The sequence below is a fragment of the Dromiciops gliroides genome, chromosome 4, assembly GCF_019393635.1.
Source record: "Dromiciops gliroides isolate mDroGli1 chromosome 4, mDroGli1.pri, whole genome shotgun sequence".
In the NCBI taxonomy this organism is placed as follows: domain Eukaryota; kingdom Metazoa; phylum Chordata; class Mammalia; order Microbiotheria; family Microbiotheriidae; genus Dromiciops; species Dromiciops gliroides.
The window spans coordinates 290,956,240-290,977,258 of record NC_057864.1 but is presented as its reverse complement, the minus strand read 5'-3'; the positions used below and the strand labels follow the sequence as shown (position 1 = coordinate 290,977,258).

The 21,019-nt window shown below is 41.0% G+C and overlaps 1 protein-coding gene across 3 annotated transcripts in view; it reads left to right on the top strand.

The window, feature by feature from the left end:
- Positions 1–6,569: 6,569 nt before the first annotated feature.
- The window catches only part of B3GAT2 (beta-1,3-glucuronyltransferase 2), a 133,081-nt gene continuing 118,631 nt past the window's right edge, over positions 6,570–21,019 (top strand). For all 3 annotated transcript variants that reach the window (XR_006356304.1, XR_006356303.1, XM_044001351.1), the window contains exon 1: positions 6,570–7,339. Coding sequence is in view for 1 of the 3 variants with exons in the window: in XM_044001351.1 (XP_043857286.1) it covers positions 6,704–7,339 (636 nt within the window). In the remaining 2 variants the exon portion in view is untranslated. The remainder of the gene's footprint in view (positions 7,340–21,019) is intronic.

Genomic DNA, 21,019 nt, shown 5'->3' with positions numbered 1-21,019 from the left:
TTAACCCCAATTGCCTTACTAAAAAACAAAACAAAACAAAATTAAATGAAAATAAACACTGAGTGGTTATGCATGGCTTTGAAGTTAGGTAATTATGCTAATTACCCTAGTGACTTCCACCAGCCTTCATTATCAGTCACAGATCAAGTTTAAATTGTTTTACATAAGAACATAATGAATTATATAGAAAAAGGGCTCTCATCTACTACTCTGATTATGGTCCCTAATATTGCTGTATCCCTTCAAATTCTAACCTTTCTCTGTCTTATAGGAGTCATTCCTATTCTTATTTCATTTTGCTTTAAGGTAGACCTGTGATTTCACTTGTGTAGGGAACTCTTGGTGAGAAAATTCCCTCTACCAATGCAAACGAGCAGCTGTTTAGAAAGTTATAGTCTTAAGAGTATGAAATACCAAGAGGCTAAATGATTTGCCTAGAATAAAGAAGCTTGAACCCTGTCTCCCTGATTTGGGGAAGTCAACTTGTACTATGATAGGCTACTCTAAATCCATCCTACCTCAAGTGGAATGAGAAATTGTTTACAGGTCAGCTCTTTCCTAAAATAGTTTTAGCTTCTCTTCCTTGGTTTCATGCTTGAAGGTAATCTTGACTTTTTTTCCAAGTTTTAAAAAAAAATTTTACTCACATGCCTCACAATATTCACATCAGTCTGAATCATTGAACATATAACAATATGGTATTTTACAGTCATTTGGGATAAATGCTCCAGGAGTAACAATAACTGGCATTTATGAAGCACTTTAAGGTTTGAAAAGTGCTTTACTAACCAGACCTCATTTGAACCTCACTACAATGGTAAATTACTATGGGCATTGTTGCTCCTATATTGGAGATGAAGGAACTTTTAAATTTTCAGTCTAGACTTATGATTTTATTGCTGTGGGGAACTCCTGGTGAGGAAAATCTTTCCACGTATGTAGAACAGCAACTTCTCTGTTGAAGCCTTAGAGATTGTCTAGCAGCAAATGGAGCAGTTAAATCATTTGCCCAGGGACTAGCTCTCTAAGAACTATGCTCTTCTGTTTCTTGAAATAAATTTGTAGATGAGGAAACTGAGATCCAGAGAAGTTAGTTACACAATTAGCGTTAGATGCAAGATTAGAACCCATGACCTTCCTGTCCCCAAGCCTAAATACTATCTCCACCACATCAAGCTGCCTCTCTTAATAGTCATTTACATTTTTCCACAAGACAATTTTACTTTGTGTTTAGAATACATTTTTTTCCCCTCTCGCAATCCTCTTATGTCACCAATAACCTATAAATCATCTGCTAACCACCATCTTCACGGCACAGATGGTCCCCATTTAGATGCATTGTCTGTCCCATTTTTGCATAGATTTCAGTTTATATTACAGCTCTCTTAATGACCTTCCCAGTGGTCCTTTTAGGGAAGAAGTCTTGCTGATGAACACTGCATCCATGGAGTTCAGAATCACAGAACATAGGATAGACTTTAGAGATTATCTAGTCCAACTTTCCTGCTTGACAGGTAAGGATATTGAAGTTCAGAAAGGTTGTAAGTTGCCCAAGGTACCACAAGTAGCAACTAGCAGAGCTTGAACTTGAACCCTGGATTCTGTATTCCCAGTTCATGATGCCAAGCCTGCTATGCTTATTACTTATGGAGATATTACATTACAATTAGCCAACTGCTGCTTTGTGGCAGGATAACCTTTAACAGCGTTACCACTTTTATTCCCAGTCTGCTTAAAGAAGGAACCAATTAAACAGTAGAGCAAAAACTGAATGATGGCAATGAAGAAGGATCAGTGACAGTGGCAACAAATGCTTTACTTCTTGTATCTGACTTGCTATCATTTTCACATTTAGATAAGGTGCCGAAGGGTATCTGGCTAAGTATGATACCCATGAGCCAAGCTGACTATGATCACAGGCTCGAGCAAAGTCCTAAATTAAATGTCCAGACTGTGTTTGTTTTGAAAAATAGTTCCTACATGAATGGCCTTAATTTCCCATGAAGAACTTATTTTAAAATACTCTGAGAAGTTGGGTGTGATGAGGTCCATAAATTTATTAACATGTATTTATTAAGCACATACTATGTGCCAGACATTGCCAATCTACATTTGTTAAGTACCTACTATGTGCCAAGCATTGTGCTAAGCACCGTGGAATACAAAAAGAAGCAAAAGACAATCTTTGTCCTCCAAGAGCTTGAAACCTAATAGGAGAGACTACAGGAAAGCAGATATGTACAAACTGCCTTTGTAAAGGATAAATAGGAAATAATTAACAGGGGGAAAGCACTAGAATTAAGAGAAGTTGGAGGGGCAGCTAGGTTGCACAGTGGATAGAGCACCAGCTCTGGATTCAGGAGGACCTGAGTTCAAATTTGACCTCAGATACTTGACACTTACTAGCTGTGTGACCCTGGGCAAATCACTTAACCCCAATTGCCTAAAAAAAAAAAAGAGAGACGTTGGGAAATGTTTCCTACAGGAGAGATTTCAGTTGGGACTTAAAAGAAGCCCGTAAATAGAGAGATAAGGAAGGAAAGCGTTTCAGACTTGGGGGAAAAGTCTGGAGCAGAAAGGTGGAATGTCTTGTTTGTATAATAGCAAGAAGACCTTGTGACTGTATCAAGAGTATGTATCAGGGAGTAAGGTACAAGAAAATTGGAAAGGTAGGAGGGTCTAGGTTATGAAAGGCTTTAAAAACCAAATAGTAGATTTTGTATGGGGGTGAGAGAGAGCCACTAGAGTTTATTGAGTAGTGGGTGATGTCATCAGACCTTTAGGAAAATCACTTTGGTGGCTGGAGAGGGGGAAGAAACTTAAGACAGGCTGATCCAACAGTAAGTTCTTGCAATAGTCCAGGCACAAGGTGATGAGAGCCCACACCTGAATGGTTGGCAGTGTCAGAGATGGGGATCCATGGGAGAGATTACAAAAGTTAAATCAACAAGCCTTGGCAACAGATTAGATATGGCAGGGTAACATATAAAGAGAAGTTGAGGATGACTCCTAGGTTGTGAGCCTGAGGGATTGGGGAAATGGTGTTGCTCATGGAGGTAATAGGGATATTATTATATGTATACTTGCTAGGAAGTGTAAATACAAATATATATGATTAAAGTAATGGGCTTCCTTCAGTAGCCACTTGAGTTTTAATCCAGTTTATCAAAAAATAGCAAAACATGTTTCCAATAATATGGATGAGATTTTAGCATATGGGTTGTGGGTGCTATGCCATCCAACGATGAGAAATTCTTTTATTGATTCCATCTCCTTAAAATATTGATATTAGCTTTCAGCCAAACATGATAAAAGTAACACAAAAATGACACATTTTTCCCCCGGCTGTGCTACATTCAGCTAATACAGAGTATAATAGGGCTCTGTGTTATTTCTTACATCTCCCAACTCCATATCTTTGCACAAGCTTTTTTCCCATACTTGAAATTCACTCTCTCCTCACTTCTTAGGACCCTAAATTTCCTTCAAAGCTCAACTCAGATACTGCTGATACATTTCTTAAGTCTTCTCAGGAGTTAGTCCTTCTCCTACTTTCAAAATTGTTAAAACTTCTTTTGTATATTTTATATATTCATATGTATTCACCCAATAGAATGTAAATATCATAAGGGCAAAAATTGTCTCTTTTTTTGGCTTTGTATTCTCCTAGCCTAGCACAGTGCTTGACACATAGTGGACACTTAACAACTGCTTGTTTGGTTGGCTGGGGGAGGAGGACAGAGAAGAATTAATTCCCAAAGCCTAAATGTTGCAGATAAAGTAGAGATTGTGGACGAAGGAAGCAAAACTGTGGCTGAACCTTACCTTTACTGTAAGCATTTATATAGGAGTTTAAATGTGCAAATTCGGCCCTTGTACATTTCAGGGACAGAAGAGGTTAAGGAAGCAAGAGTATGGAATGATTATCAGGTTTAAAACAAGTAAACAACTGAATCTGAAAGGAATAGTACAGAGAGAAGGAGGAACCAAAAGCAAACAAAGTATGCTGCTATGAAAGGTCTCTCCAGCAAGACCACCCATTTTCTCTCTGCACAGACAATAGGAAAGATTTATTTGTGAGTAGAGATGAAGGAAACAGAGAACTCAGGGGAAATAAGTTTCCCAATTATTTATCAGGCACTCACATGAATATAAAGCTTTCATATTCTCTGTCCCTCAGGAATATATGCCTATAATGCATTTGGGGACAGAATAGAATGACATTAATTACCCTTGTTCCTTTTCCTCTCTGGGGCCAATAGGATAGCAAGGGATCCAGCTGCTTGATTCACATTTGCCAAGTTCATTTCATATAGTACAAGGTTGAAAATAATCATACATAGTTTATAAAGTGATTGGCCCTGTTTAATACTAGTTGAAGAGTACAGATATGTATCTGTATCCCTACTTGTTACACTACTTTCTCATTTGGTTTGGATGGTACATTTTGTTATTTAATATTTATAGAAAACCAGCAAGTGTGTCAGGTGTACAAAAGGACTTGGGCATTATACTGTGGCATGGTGTGGTGTGCTGTAGTTGTCAGAAGACCTATATTCATTCTAAGCCTCAGTTTGGCTCCTGGAGCCTGAGATGCTAGGCAAGCCACCTGACCTCACTAGATGGGAAATTTCCTCCTCAGTAAAATGAAGATAAGACTATATGATTTTTAAGCTTCCTTTCCAACCCAACAACACTCTTATGACTCATGAAACCTCTGAGCTTCAGTATCCTCAGCTATAAAAATCAGCTGAGCACTAGCCATCCTAACTTTCCCACAAGGTTGTTGTGAGGGTCGTGTAAAATTGTGCGAAAGTACAAAGCATTAGATATGGAGAAGTTATTAATAATACCAGCATGAGTATTAAAAGGAGAAGGAAGAAGGGGAATTACTAAATAAAAGAAGTTTGGATTAGGAGCTTAAAGTTTGAAATTTCTATGTATGGGTGGAATGACACAGTTGGAAACAAACATTAAGTATTTGAATTGGAACCTTTCCCTTGGGTTCTCTCACATGCCGAAAGCCTTTGTGTGACATCCATCCCTCCATCTCTGAGGATTTTTTTTTTTAATCGATTTTTGCCTTTCTATAAAAGTGCATTTTGTTTTATGCTGTTTGGTATGATCCCCTAGTAGACAAACCTGCTGCTGTGATCTCTCAGAGCCAATATCCCGGTTCTAAATAAGAACCCTTCCCTCCCCCCCCTTTTTGGCTCTCTCTCTCTTTCATCGTTTGAAGACTCCCCCCTGCTTCTCTCCCACTCTCTCTCCCCACCTGAGGTCTCCTGAGTTTTCAGCACGTGAATAGATTTTCCTGTCTGTTCTCCAAAGACCCTGCAGTATTTCAGAGAGAGATCAGCAAACAAACCTCCCAGCATCCAGCTCCTTCCAGCAACCAGCTTGTGAGCCCCCCTCCCTTTTCAGTGCAGCCCCAGGGGATCTCTCCCTCTTCTCTTCCAGCAGGCAGAGCCACCAGAACGCAGGGCAGCGGCTGGCGGTGCTAGTGGCGGCGGCGGCGGCAGCAGCAGCAGCTACAGAACCAACAGTAGTAGCAGCATCAAGCTTTCATGGGGCTTTCATTCTGGCCAGCTCCAAGAGCCAGGCGAAGAGCAAGGGAGTACCTCCCTCGCCTCTCCCCCCTCCCCACAACACACCCACCCACCCACCCCCATCCTCCCCACTCACAACCCCTCTTCTCCACCAGTAGCAGCGCTGCTGTCTTCCCACAGGAGAACTGGGAGGACTGCTAGAGTCTGCATCACAACCCTCCCCTCCCCTCCCCTCCTTTTTTTTCCCCTTCTTTTTCTTTCCTTGCTTTGGGATCTTGCTGCTGGAGATGTTCAGAGAAGAGGAGGAGGGACCACAACAGAGTCGGCAGCAGTGGCGGCACTGGGGACAGCTTGGCACAGAGTGGCAGTTAGACTGTCCTCAGCATCCCTTCCAAGTCCTCACTGCCCCGACAAGGATGTGAGGAAGGAAAACCTCTTCTGCTGCTCTCTTGACTCAAGCCTGCCCTCTTCTAAGGGAGCACCCGTTACTCCCCCGCGGTGATCCAGAGACTGCTTTCCAGCCTTTCGGGGGGCTACGCGGTTTGGATCTCTCTTCTCTGTTCAGTCTCTCGCAGACCCTCTTCCGGCTGCCCCGGGACGGCAAAAAAGGGATCTGGACCAGTCGTGTGGCTGATTACAAGGACTATTAAGAAAAACAGTGAAAGACCACCGCCCTTCCCCCTCCGGCCACCCTGTGCCAGCTTTCCCAGCCACTCGGGTCTTTTCAACACAACTCTCGAAGAGACGAAGAAGGGGACCGGGAAGGCGCCCCTACTCCCCTGCTAAACTGAAGAATTCAGGGTGGGAGGAGGAACCCCAACTGCTTTCCCCTCCGGCCCCTAAGCTGCCCATTGCACTCACTTCCCTGTCCAGCTCGTCCCTCAGTAGGTCTCCTCTTGTCCTCCCCCCTCTCTCTAACTGCCATGCACTGAGTCCCCCGACCCTGGCACTCCAGCCTCTCCCCGTACCCATGGGGAGGGCTCCCCACCAGGCTCCGTGAACTAGGAAAAGGCAGCGGCGGCGGTATCTGGGCGCGGAGCGCCCCGCGTTCCGAGCTGCGGCTCGGAAGTACCCTGCCCCCCCGCCCCCGGAGTGCCCCCTGGAGGGCCTGGAGGGGCCCCGTGGGGGGGAGAGGGGTCGGGGGTGAGCGCACAATGAAATCCCTCCTTTTCAGCCGCTTCTTCATTCTCCTTCCCTGGGTACTCATCGTCATCATCATGATCGACGTGGACCCCCGCCGGCCCGCGCCCCAGCTCGGCCCGCACCCACACTTCTCCCCCTATGCGGCCGGCCGCTGGGGCGCAGCTCCGCGCGCGGGCGTCCCGCGGCCCCCACTGCTCCCCCGAGACGGCAGCCTCGACGGCGGCCCCCAGCGGGGCGCAGAGCAGCCTCGCAACCGCTCGCAGCCGCCTCCGCCGCCGACGCCACTGCCCACCATCTATGCCATCACCCCCACCTACAGCCGCCCGGTGCAGAAAGCGGAGCTCACGCGGCTGGCCAACACCTTCCGGCAGGTGGCGCAGCTGCACTGGATCCTGGTGGAGGACGCGGCCGGCCGCAGCGAGCTGGTGAGCCGCTTCTTGGCCCGAGCGGGGCTTCCCAGCACCCACCTGCACGTGCCCACGCCCCGGCGCTACAAGCGGCCCGGCCTGCCCCGGGCCACCGAGCAGCGCAACGCCGGCCTCGCCTGGCTGCGCCAGACGCACCAGCACGAGCCTCAGCGGCCGCAGTCCGGCGTACTCTTCTTCGCGGACGACGACAACACCTATAGTCTGGAGCTGTTCCAGGAGGTAGTGAGCTTCCCGGCGCACTTGGGACGCACCTGGGACGGGAGGGGCCACCGAGGGCGGGGAGGCGCTCCGGGTTCAGGAGCTGGGAGTCACGCTGTGCGCTTGCAGCAGCTTCTCAGCCCCACTCTTTGCAAAATCCCTAATGCCTCACCCCGGGGTAGGTAGGGTCCGCCACTGGTCTTCTTGCACTTTACCGGTGTTGTTTCTGGCCACACAGTAGTCTCATCCCCAGGGGAAGAGAGAAAAGCTGCGGGGCCACCAGTGGCCTCCTTTCTAGACCCAGGGATGGGTGGAGTGGGCAACTTCCATTCAACCGACACTAAACACTGCCTGTGTTAAACCCAGTTTAGTTAGTCCAGCAGACTGTTGGATTTGGAGTCTTAAGACCTGGGTTCGAATCTCAGCCCTGCCACTCAATACTTGTAGGGCAAATCACTTAACTTCACTAGGCTCCCCGTTTCCGCTTAAAGGAGTGGAAATACATGCCCTCAAAGGTCCCTTCTCACCCTAAAGCTGTGACCCTGTTTAATGTTTGTAAAAGGAAAGGAGGAGCCAATTTAACCCTACCTGCAGTTATTAAATGCCCACTTCTTTCCTGGAGCTGTTAACTGGCCCTGAGGATACAAGGACTGAAAAAGCAGCCTCAGGCCTTTAAGAAGTTTACACTCTCCCGAGGGAAATCTTGGAGTTGGGGTGAGGTGAAAAAGTTGTAACTTGAATTACGGTATTTATGGTTAAATTGTAGAAAGGAGTTGGGGTATTGGGGTAGAGAAAATGGTCAAATAACAAAATTCAGCAAAGGAGATAACTAAGAACCACTTTTTTTATTCTGAACGGTAATTTTCATTGGTCTAGAGAACTTCTACTTTGGAAACACCCTTCATCTACTCAAATCAACGACTTGCTGTATAACTTCATGGTTTTAGAGAGTTGCCAGGTGCACAGAGAAATTAAATGACTTACCAAGGTTGGCCCTCTGTCGGCTTCACCACTGCCTTCCTAAAGATTTACTAAAGGAGGGAAAAGGAAAGCTGGGAAGGTGATATTAAAAAATAGAAGCTAGTTAACAAGTTTTCCTCCTGCTTTTCTTGTGCACAATCCCATGGCACATTTTATTTGGAAGCAATACACGTGCCTTTTTGAAAATAGTTTGCTTTTCAAACCTTTAGGATCTAGAGGTTAGAAATAACCACCTTCCAAGAAAGATGACATTATGGTTCAGTGTGTGTATTTGTCCTGTCCCCAACTATTTTCATTTAAGCCTCTCTTTTTTTGAACCCAAGAACTATGTTGATTTCCTTTACTCCTCTTTCCTCTCCTATTCCAAGAGGTTTCTTTGGAGAAGTGGCATTTACAGTGACAGCATCAGTATTCCATTCAGTGGGGCAGGGCCTGACAGCAGGGTAGAGGCCATCTATTCAAGCTGGCCACTTTACTGCAGGAATGACAAATGTTTACCTTGTGATCTTTTAAAAGTTTAAATACCCTCATACATGCAGAGATGTCAGGCACGCCTCAAGTTATTATTTCTGGATTTCCTGGAGACAAATGGTGGTTTTAAAAAAACAAAAAACTTTTTTTCTGTAAGAAATACTGAGTTGCAAAGTCAACCATTTCCTTACCTCCTTAAATTTTTAGTCTCCCATAACCCCCCAAATAAAATGGGAGTGCAAAAATATTTTATCAGCCTTCATATTTAGACATTTAATCAATAATACACACAAATCATATCAAATATGGATCCATCCTTACTGCCCCTGCTTCTTAATGCTCTCTACTACCTTGAGTCTATAACATGACTCATTCTCATTATAACTGCCCTGTTCCCTGATTCTTCTCTGACTTCCTGTGTCCAAATTAGTGCCTACCTTCCTAGCTGAAATGTTTTTCCCCTAATTACAGTGTAGAGATCTTTAATTTCAGTTCTTAATGGCATTCACAATTTTAATTTTCATTCATTCAAATAAGCATTTATTAAGCATGTACAAGGTGAGGCACTCTTCTAGGTTCTGGAGATACAGAGATAAAATACATAAATAAATTAATAAATAGAAATAGTCCATGTGTGTCTGTGTGTGTATATACATATACTTTGTGTAGTCTGTGGACACATTTTCATATATAGCTATGTTTGTATATATGTATATATGTGTGTATATATGTATATACTGTATAGGTTTGTATATATAAATAATCTAAACATATAGAGAGAAGAGAATCAAACTAGAGTGGATAGAAAACTGGCCTTGAAGACAGGATCACCTGGGTCTGGCATATTAGTGGCTATTTGGCCCCTTGACAAGTCACTTAACTTCTCAGTGATCTAGGCAATTCTCAGCAAGGCTAAGATGCTAACCTGCATTGATCCATTCTGAATCCCTTTTCCGTAATATGGAGGGAGGGCAATAATGATCTAAGGGGCTGAGTGAAGTCCTGAGACTCTGTTCCATCCCTTTCTTTCACTGTCTTCTACCCCATAAACAACCAGAGTAGAACTGACTTTCCCTTCTCCTTTCCTTCAGGCATGGCTTTCCTGTGATTTTCTGCAGAAACAAACAAAGTTAGGGTTTGTATGATTACTGGAAGGACCATTGTATTATCCAGGTCAACAAGTATTCATTAGGCAAACACCCACTATGTTCCAGAGCAGCACAACAGCTTCCTCTGTTTAGTTTTATTTTTTGCTCATACTGGGGAAATTTGTCTTCATTAGAAGTGACTTTCATTCAGAATCACAATCATAATTTTAATTCACCATAATTTTACCCCAAATCAACCCTCCCTCACTTGGAAGTTACCTTTAACTGTGAACATCTATTGTGTTTATGTAATGTAATTTACACTCCTTTTAATTAACCTGTTAGGAGATTGGATTGTAAAGGAAAATGATTTTCAGTTTATGCCTAGCTTCTAGTCCCTTGATGTGAGATGTGAGCTCTCTTTCTCTCTCTCTCTTTCTCTCTTTTTTCCCCTGCTGGTGGGAGAATTGGCACATTCATGGAAATTCAACTCATCAGAATACAACCTTCCTTCTGATGTCTCCCAAGCTAGAAGGGAGGGTGTTAATTAGTGGACATTAAACAGCAAGAGAAAATTCCTGTAGATTTTTTATTGGAGCATAAGAAGAATAATTGCTAGAGTAGGAAAAAAAGTATATTGTATGGGAGGGAGGAAAACTGTACTGACTCCCTGTACGCACTGAGGATATATACACATATTTTAGGGATATAAAATCACAGTGAGATATTCTATATGGATTCATAACCAGAAAGATGTATGAGTGAAAGAAATAAACATACAGCAAAAGAAAAAATCGCTCATCTGTTGTCTATCCAAATAGAAAGATGCCGCTTATTAAATCCTTAAAAGGAACCCCCTTCCCATCCTCACTATCATACAAAAGAATTACACGGTATGGATGACACTTTAGAATTTAAAACATCAAGAAACTAGAGGACAGAGATATTGTTTTCCAATTCCTCTGAATTCTTCTCACTCTCTTCTCTTATTATCTCCCCTCCATACAGTGTTTTATGCAGGGCAGGCATCTGTTAGCTATTAGTCTCTTTTTACAATCTCTTATTCTTTTATTTGCATAATGAGCAACATTGAATGCTTTAAAAGTCCATTTGATGAAATTTGGAAATCTGTATACTGATAGATTATTCTCCCATGTCATTGAGTTCTTTTTAAACCCTTAACTTACTAATGCAAAAGAATTAAAAATCTACTCTAGAGTTTACTGGCCTTGTAATATGTATTGAAAAATGCTGCATGGAGTAGTAGACTGAAAGCTGGCCTCAAATCCAGGAAGCCCTGGGTTCAAGCTCTACTTTTGAACTAGAGTGGCTATTTATGTTTTCAGCAGTTTTCAAAAAGCTAAATTGCCTTGGTGCTGATGTGCATTGGCAGGGGGACTTTCCTCACCTGGAAGTTCACTATAGCAGTGAAATCACAGGTGCAAGGCCCTTTGTATCATTATATAGATAGCATGTGTGCTAGTAGGTAGATGTGAAAGCAATAGCTGAAAACAAGACTTCTTTCTTTTTGGGGTGGGAATACTATATACTGAAAGAAAAGTAGAGACTACTAAAGCTAAAATGTTTATTTTATCCTTTTGTCTCCTACCAAAAAAAATCCCAATAATATAAAACCATTTTTTAAAGAGATTCACAGCAGTTAAGAAAGAATGTCCCAAGACAGACTTCATCTTTTATTCATGGTATTTCTAATTTCCATGAATGATGTTAAAGTAGATAAGATAAAAGGAGGAAAATGAACCAGGTACAAATTAGCTCCCTATGTATTGGCTGCAAAGGCAGGAAAGGAAAGGATGAAAGGTCTCCAAATTAAATTAGAGGCGCAACAGGCAATCCATGTTCAATTATTTCTCCTTAGTAAGTGGAATGGTAGTTTCTTCTCACATCCAGCTAACTAATTTTCAGCCTCCCCTTTCTTTAGGGTTGTGCTGGGAAAGCAATGTTTGCATTGAACAGCCCCACATTCACACACGGATCCATTTGCAAATGAAACTCTGTGTGAATTGTACCAACAGAAACAAAACAGGTCATTTGTGAGGGGTGGTATCAAAGGCTTTTCAACCTTAATATAACTAAAACCACCCTTTGCTGTTTGCTCTGCAGCCTTATAGATTTTTGCATGATTGGATCATGGGTAATCCCTACTTCCCCAGCACTAATGCTCCCCCCCTTACATATCCTATTGATCCAACACCCTAGAACAGCTCATTTGCAAAGGATTTAAGTCACTGTAATAAATGTCAGGGTTACAAATAAATGTGACTTTTATGTAGCTGATAATCAAGTAATACTTTCAATCAGATCAAATTTTTATTCTTTACTTGAAAACCTTAAATGTTTTCCAGGATTTGTATCTGATTAATCTCAGGTGAAGTCAGTTTTCACCTTTGGGAATCAATTGAAATGAAAGGTTTTTAAAAAAAAATTGCTTTCCAGACAAGAACAAACTGTGAAACACTGATGTGATAGAAAGCTGGAGGTCTTAATGAGATGAAATGGGGAAAGCAAACACCAATACCAACTGGGACTCTGGAAAAGGCATTGCCACGGAAGGATGCATGTTGAGGATATCCCCCAGCCTTCCAAAGTAAAAAAGAAAGAGAGACAGGTGAAGACTCCTGGGCTTGATTCCTTCTTCCTCTTTTTTTAGGAACTCCTCTTTGGTATTTTTGGATCTGAGTTACAGCATTTTAAATCCAATTTACCCTAAATGGTAAATGCCCTGTGTGTCTCCTGATGGGTAACCTGAGGTCCACATTTCCTCTTAACCTTGAGAGAGTTACTTAGAGTGTTTTCTTTTCATAGTGAGTAAAGCAAGACTAGGAGATTCTGTCCCTCAGGTCTAGAATAAATAGAGCATTGGCCTGGAAAAGTACCACAAGTCCTGAGCTTCTACTCTCCTGAAAGCATGCCAAGTGTCTATTAGGATATGAGTACATTTTGGAAATGAACATATATAAAAAACTACAGTCCCTTTTCAAAATACTGGAATAGAGAGAGTGTGCACAGTAGAGAGTGCTCATCTTTGATGCCTTTGCCCATAAGCATAGAAACCAGTGATATCCGTTTGGTTAGTACTCTTTTGATTGACTATCAGAAATTATGTTCTAGATTTCAAAACATTCTTCCTTCTGTCCCTTCCAATCTTTTTTTCCCCCAACATCTTTCCCATTCCCCTTCCTTGCCTGTTATTAGAGCTTTTACTCTGCATACATATTGTGGGAATTGGAATGACACCCCTTGGTGGGAGGGACATTGTGAGCTCTGGTCTGAAAAGAAAGCATGTGACTTTAGCATCGGGAAGTGACCTTTCCTGGGGTTTCTCAGTGTCAGGGAGTAATGATTGCTTCCTCGTGGGTCCTGTCAATCAGAGCTACCAACCAATTAGCTTGGAGCTGTGGGGGGTGGGGGGAGGGGAACAGCCCTGTTTCCTGTTTCACAGGAGGCTTCTGGAAGGAGCAAGGCTTTTTGGTGTCCAGACTTGGGCTTGGCAGCAGGGGACAGGCAGAATAGGGATACTTTATCCACGTGTTTCTCTTTACTAACCCCTAATATACTTTATTAAATACTTAATGCCCCAAGATTGGTGTGATACATTTTCTAATTTAAGGCGGCCACTCATTAGATTTTAGACATCGCAGCTAGAATTTTAGGCCCTTACAGTATGTATTACTCTCAATAGAATGGAAACTCCTTGAGGGGAGGGACTTTTAAAATGTTTGTGTTTGTCCTTTTTTCCTCAAAATCTAGTATCTTTTTTCTCCTCCTTCTCAGACCTGTGATTTCATTGGTATGGGGAACTTCTGGTGTAGAAACTACCTAAACTGATTCAAATGAATAACTATTCTCATAAGAGTTACAGCCAAGTTTAGAGCATAAAGGAATTTTCTGGGTTTGAAACAGGTCTTTCTGAGTCTAAGACCAGCCACTAAACCACTCTCTGTCTTGCCTAATAGGTGCTTAATAAATGTTTGTTGAATTGAATAGGATTAGTTTCTTCAATCTAATAGAGCTGAAGACCTGTCAAAACAGTTTCTATTTGTAGGCTCTGTGGATTTGTGTTTGCTCTGTGCTGGTGGGACTTGTTTTGGTACTTCTTAGATACTATAGTGGGTGACTGCAATTTCCTCTGTCTGCTCCACTTGCCTCCAAATTACGAGCTTATAACTTTTCTTTTGTATGAATAGTAATGAGAATAGTGATTGCTTATAAGACATGCTTCAGAAGCAAACTAGTAGAAGCTAAATCCAATGGTCTTATTTATTGAGTATTCTGCATTCTATTTTAAGTACAGTATTCAAGATTGTGCTTTCCATATAGAATTCAGTAATGCCCAAATATGACTCTTTACAGCCTTAGGACTCTGTTAGAATATCAGCATACTTTGTCTAGTTTATGCCTAAACATTACTGTAGATTTGAGTTCCATTGCCATTGAAGCATGAAATTTAAATTTTGCATATAAACTCAGCTCTTAGCCTAAAAGGGGGCAGAATTTATCTGCACACAAATAAATCAAAGTAATGATACCCCAGCCTTTATATGTAGCAAAAGAAGGTGGCTTAGATTGAAATAATTTGTTAGCAGAAGCCGTAAAACCTTAAAATCAAAGCCCCAGGGTCAATAATTCTTGTGTTTATTTTAAATAATTATTGAAAATGACACATTAGCAGCCTGGGTAGAAATGAAAATGAATTTAATTATTTTTAATACTTAAACCCAGAAATAGATTTAAAAAAACTTAGATAATCTAGTATCTCCTTTATTGCTCTTGGTTTTCTCTTCCAGATGATAAGTCCTGCTTTTCTTCTTTGACTTTTGTTTTCCTTATCTGTCTTTTCCTTATACACCATATGCTTTTCCATTTTTTTTTCTTGGGAGGGAAATTAAAGTAGTATGTAAGCTTTTTATTGTCTGACTTCCCAAATTAAATGTTTATTCTGTAGTGCTTAGGTAAGAGTTGATAATTTCTCCAAGGAGATAAAATATGAAAATTTATTTCATACTCATCGATATGCATCAGCAACTGCATCTCCAGCCTGTGCCTCTTGCCAGGGCACACAGAGCTGAATGAAGGGATGGTTTTCAAAACAGCCTTAGGTATCAGAATGGGATGGCAGTAGGAGAGTGTTGAATTATTTCAGATGAATAGGGAAGTTTATAATGTGAAAGAGATGCTGGAGTTCTGAGCCAATTTGAGGTGATAACAGTTCTAGAAAATAGACACTTGCCTGGATTTACATTCAGCAGGTGTACTGTAGGCAGCTTACTCCCTGAGGGCAGCAGGTTTTGCAGGAGGCAATGCCAGATCACTAGCATATTCATTATGTTGTTTCTTGAAGGCCAGTACTTCCCCCTCCCCTCACTGGTGAATGTGTGCAATCTTTGTTAATTCCCTTATTTAATTTCTTCTGGATTAGGAAATTCTCAGGCCATATTTATTTATTTGTTTTTTGGTTTGTTAAGTGGAGAAGTGATTTTTGTTTTAATTGAAAACCTTGGAGGAATGGAGGGAGGTAATAAAAAAATAAAATCACTTAAAGGAAAATCATTTTTGGTCTTTCCCTTCAATTCAGAATTCATTTATTTTACCATAAAATTTGGATTCCACATAAAAGAAAAAAAAATGAGCAAAAGGGGTAGATACATGCTAAACATGAGACTTCTTTAGTTATGAAGACATTACAGCTTTAAATTCTTAACATTCTGACTAAATGCTTCTCCTTTGAACCTTCATCTGTAGAAGCCAAATATACTAAATTATGATTTCTCATTGAACAAATTTTAAGGTGTCTAGGATACTTTAATTTTGGGGGTAATTGAGATTCTCTTGTGAAATCCAAAGGCCTATGCTGAAAACATGGCTATTTTAAAAAACAATGGGGGGCAGCTAAGTGGTACAGTGTTTAAAGCACTGCCCCTGGATTCAGGAGAACTTGAGTTCAAATCCAGCCTCAGACACTTGACACTTACTAGCCGTGTGACCCTGGGAAAGTCACTTAACCCTCATTGCCCTGCCAAAATAAATAAATAAAAAAATTTAATTAATTAATTAAATCACAAATAAATTAAAAACAATGAATCAGAGGTCTGAGAAGTTTTCTACTCTTAACCCCCTCATTTCACAAATGAGGAAACTGAAGCCCAGAGAGGTTGCTATGTCATCTCAGGCAAATCACTTAAAACTCTGTGGACCAAAGATATTTCATCTGAAAAGGGAGAGGGTTGGGCTGAGTACTCCGTAAGGCCCTTCCGGCTCTATAAACTACTCAGGTTTGTGGTAGAGCTGAGATTAGAACTCAGTACTCCCGATTTCCAGGCAAGAAAACTTAAGGAATTTGAAAAGTCATACAAAATTGGGTGTTTAGTTATTTAACATGAACACCTTAGCAATGCTATGTTTTTTTTTAATGGATGTTAGATTCTTCCTACCAATAGCATCTGCTGGCCTCCAACTAAACCCAAATTATCGGGATGTGCAGGAAATTGAATTGTGTGATAGACTTCTTTACAGTGACCTCTGAATAGCCAGCCACAAGATGAAGGGCCTCTTAGAGCAAAGCCATTATTTTATTTTGTGTTGAAATTGAAAGCATGTCAAAGTGAGTAGTAGATGCTAGATGTTAGATACAGAGATGCAAAAATAGAAGTCTTCATCTATAATACATCAGGACATCTTTAGTACATCATAGAGCCTATTTTCAGCCCAGTAAGATGAGGATCAACTGGTTTTCCCTTCCTTGTTAATGGTAATGATTTTACAATTCTATAGTATAGTACAATGGGGGTTCTTAACCTGAGGTCCATGAACTTGGTTTAAAAAAATTTTTTTTGTTTGTTTTTTTGCAGGGCAATGAGGATTAAGTGACTTGCCCAGGGTCACACAGCTAGTTGTGTCAAGTGTCTGAGGCTGGATTTGAACTCAGGTCCTCCTGAATCAAAGGCCAGTGCTTTATCCACTGTGCCACCTAGCTGTCCCAAATTTTTTTTTATAACTGTATTTCAGCCTGATTGGTTTCCCTTGTAATCCTGTACATTTTATTTTTTGCATTTAAAAACATTATTCTGAGAAAGGGCTCATAGGCTTCAACAGACTCTCAAAGGGGGACCATGACACACACACACACACACACACACACACACACACACACACAAAAGTTAGGAATCCCTTCTCTACAATATTTAGAAGTACGTTTTAAATCCTGATCATAAAAATACTCTTTCTTGGTAACATGATAAAGAAATATATTTTTATAATTATTCCATAGTATTTTGACTGATATTTGCTAGTACTTTAAAGTCTTCAATGTGACATGTACATTACCTCATTTGATTGTCACAACAAACCTGTGAGGTAGGTACTGTTATTATCCTCAATTATATAAATGAGGAAACCAAGGTTCAGGGAGGTACCACTGTTTGCTCAATTAGGGAGACAGTGGAAAGGGTTTGGTTTGGGGTCTGAATATCTAGTTCAAAGTCTTCCTGCCATCTTAAGCAAATCAGTTTACTTCTCTAGACCTTGTTTTTCTCATCTGAGGAAAAATCATGAAGTTGAACTAGATTTAGGGTCCCTTCCAGCTCTGTGTGTATGATCCTAAGATCACAAAGTGAGTGTCAGAGGCAGGATTCAAACCCAGTTCTCTCCTTATTTTAGGTCCAGCACTATTTTCAAGGTACATCCCAGTAACAGGAATATGTTTTTATTCTCTTTTTTTTATCTTTTTTCTCCTTTGGACTTCAGACTACCTATTTGTCAAATAGGTTGCAGGTGAGGCAGAAGTAAAATAATAAAGGGGTCAGTGGACACTCAAAGAAAAACTGGGAATTTCTTTATGTATCCCCAGTGCCTGAAGGAGAATCTTCAGTACAGTAGCAAGAAGTTTTAAGAGTTAGGGAAAGACAAAATTCTATTGCCAAGGAGAGGAGGCTGAAGTTTTCAGCCATTTTTTAGTTGTGTCAATCTCTTGGTAAGACCATTTGGGGTTTTCTTGGCAAAGATTCTGGAGTAGTTTGCCATTTCCTTCTCCAGCTCATTATACAGATGAGGAAATGGAGACAGACAGGATTAAGTGACTTGCCCAGGGTCGCACAGCTAGTAAGTATGTGAGATTTGAGCTCGGGAAGTTGTCTTCTTGCTCTATCCAGTGCCCCACCTGGCTGCTCCCCCTAGGAGGCTGAAAATCCCCAGGAATTAGAGAGTGACTTTGTGATAAAAAGTACTTAAAGAGCATCCTCTCCCACCCTTTGTCCAAAGTCATATCAGATGGAAACAAAATCCAGATATGAAGCTTGGCCTTTGACTCTCAATCCAATCCAGTTTACTCTATGCCATGCAACTTGACAGTCAGCTCACAATCCCTGGCCTGTAGTTGTTCAAAGAAACTGGGTCAGTAACTAGTCAGTAACATTTTTGAAGTTTCCCCTGGGTACATGACACTTATATACTTACCATTATGGAAAACAATCCGTATTTATTAAGCACTTACTGTAATGTGTTAAGTGTTGGAATACAAAGAGAAAAATGAAATAGTCTCTCTAAGGAGCTTGCATTCTATTGTTGAGATAAAATATACATCTGTGTGTGTGTGTGTGTGTGTGTATACACATCTCTTGGCAGAGAAACTGGAGTGGTTTGCCATTTCCTTCTCCATCTCATTTTACAGATGAGCAAACTGAAGCAAACAGAATTAAATGACTTGCCCAGGGTCACATAGCTAGTAAGTGTCTGAGGCTAGATTTGAACTCAGGAAGATAAGTCTTCCTTACTACAAGTCCATCACTCTATCCACCTTGCTACCTAGGTGCATGTATGTGTATATGTGCATGTATATATGTGTCTATATGTATACATATAGACACATATATGCACACATAAACATAATAGTTGTATGTTTATAAATATGTGCATATATACATACAGATGGATAGATTGATAGAACACAAAGTAAGTTGATAGAAGAAAAGGAAGGAAAGGAAGAGTGTTATAATCCTGTTTCTTGCCTCAAGAGCTCAGAGACAAGAAAACTTGGGTTCAAATACTTTCTCTGCCACTTACTAGGTATGTGACCTTGGGTAATTCACTTTCCCTCTCAAATTCAATTTCCTCATCTATAAATAGGGATGATAACACTTATAATATCTCACAGGGTAAGTATGGGACTCAAATGAAATGACCTATGTAAATCACTTTACACACATTAAAGCACTTTATAAATGTCAGATAGTATTATTAATGGGGGATACGGGGCACTTGTAAATGCCTATGAGTACAGTGGCAGCAACATATCTAAATAGAAACAGCATGAAAGGAGAACTAGTTCTGTAGTCAGAGGATCTGGGTTCAAATCTCAACCCCAGTACTTACTACCTATTTGACCTTGGATAAGTAACTTGACATCTTTTGTCTCCAGTTTCCTGACTTCACTATGAAGGGAACAGTCTAGATTAGAGGTGTCAAACAGTTCTGGGGAGCTAGATTAAAATGTAATTAGGAAGGGGCAGCTAGGTGGATCAGTGGATAGAGCACCGGCCCTGGAGTCAGGAGTACCTGAGTTCAAATCTGGCCTCAGACACTTAACACACACTTACTAGCTGTGTGACCCTGGGCAAGTCACTTAACCCCAATTGCCTCACTAAAAAAAATGTAATTAGGAAATAGCAAAATAAAAATGCAGTAGAACATAGATAATATTAATATGTGATTTTCTAAGTCATTACGTGACTCTGTGGGATCTTTATGTAGGATTTACTGGCCCCCTATTTTGGGGCAGCTAGGTGTACAGTGGATAGAGTGCTGGGTCTGAAGCCAGGAAGACTCATCTTCCTGAGTTCAAATCTACTAGCCTCATAGACTTAGTTGTTGTGTGACCCTAGGCAAGTCACTTAACCATGTTTGCCTTATTTTTCTCATCTGTAAAATGAGCTGGAGAAGAAAATGGCAAACCACTATTGCATCTCTGCCAAGAAAACCCCAAATGGGGGTCATGAAGAATTAGGCACAACTAACAAAAAATTTCTGTTTGAGTTTTGATGCCAGTCAAATTACCTCTGAGGTTTGTTCTGGATCTACTTCTGTTTTTATAAACCTTACTACAGAAATACACCCATTAATGCTTGAAAACTGTGAGGTTGAGGGTGGGAAGGATGAAGGGAAGAAGCAGGATGAAGACCCTGGGAAACTTGGTAAAAACTGCTTGATGCAGATTCTCAGAGGCTTTAAGCTAGCTTGATCAGAGTTAGCCAAATGTCTATGCCTCACTTTCTTCAGTCTCAAGCCACCTTTGAGCACCCAATCTCCATAATGTGTCTAACTGGGAGTGGTAGGGGCTCCTGATATCCCAAGATTGGTTTGTACCCACTTGTTACTCTGGTTGCATTTTTCTCTTTAAATTGCTTAGTGTTAATAAGTTAAACAGGCCTTCCAGGAAAGATTTTGTGGAGGAGGTGAGATTTTAACAGAATGGAAGGCCATTAAAGGAAGTTTTAAATGAAGAGGAGGTGAGAAGGGTGTTTCAGTGATATGGAATGGCATTTGTAGTAATTCAGAGGCATGAAAGGGTAAAATGTGGGTGTGTGAAAGCAAAGTTTTGTTTCTTGAAGTTGAGATTAGGTGATAGACTTGGAGCCAAAAAGTATAGTTAGATAAGAGGGAATCACTGAATTTTAGGGTTGGGAGGAATATTAGAGATTGCTTCTTATGCCTTCTTTTATAGATGAAGAAAATAAGGGAAGGTGATATGCTCAATATCACCTGACAAGTACAAGATCCCATGTCTCCCAAATCCTAAGATAGCGATCTTTCCCATATACCATATCACCATCTCAATTGGTGCTGACTTCTTTTTTAAAGATGGTATGAATGGTGAATGTAATGTGGCTTTAGGAGGAGATGCTTCATCGGAGTAAAGATGTTAATTACTTTTTAGCATGTGGCCTCAGGAGAAGCTGAGCAAATTTCTCTAATGGTTTACCACTCTTCTTTTGAGGTTTCTCCATTCTCTCACCTGGTTTGGGGGAGGGGGGGAATAAAAGATTTCAGTTCAGTTCAGTTCAATATGCAACTACCATGGTCTTATGTGCCAGGTATCACATTAGATCTGGAAGTACAAAACCAAAATTGAAAACTTTTCTTTGCTCTC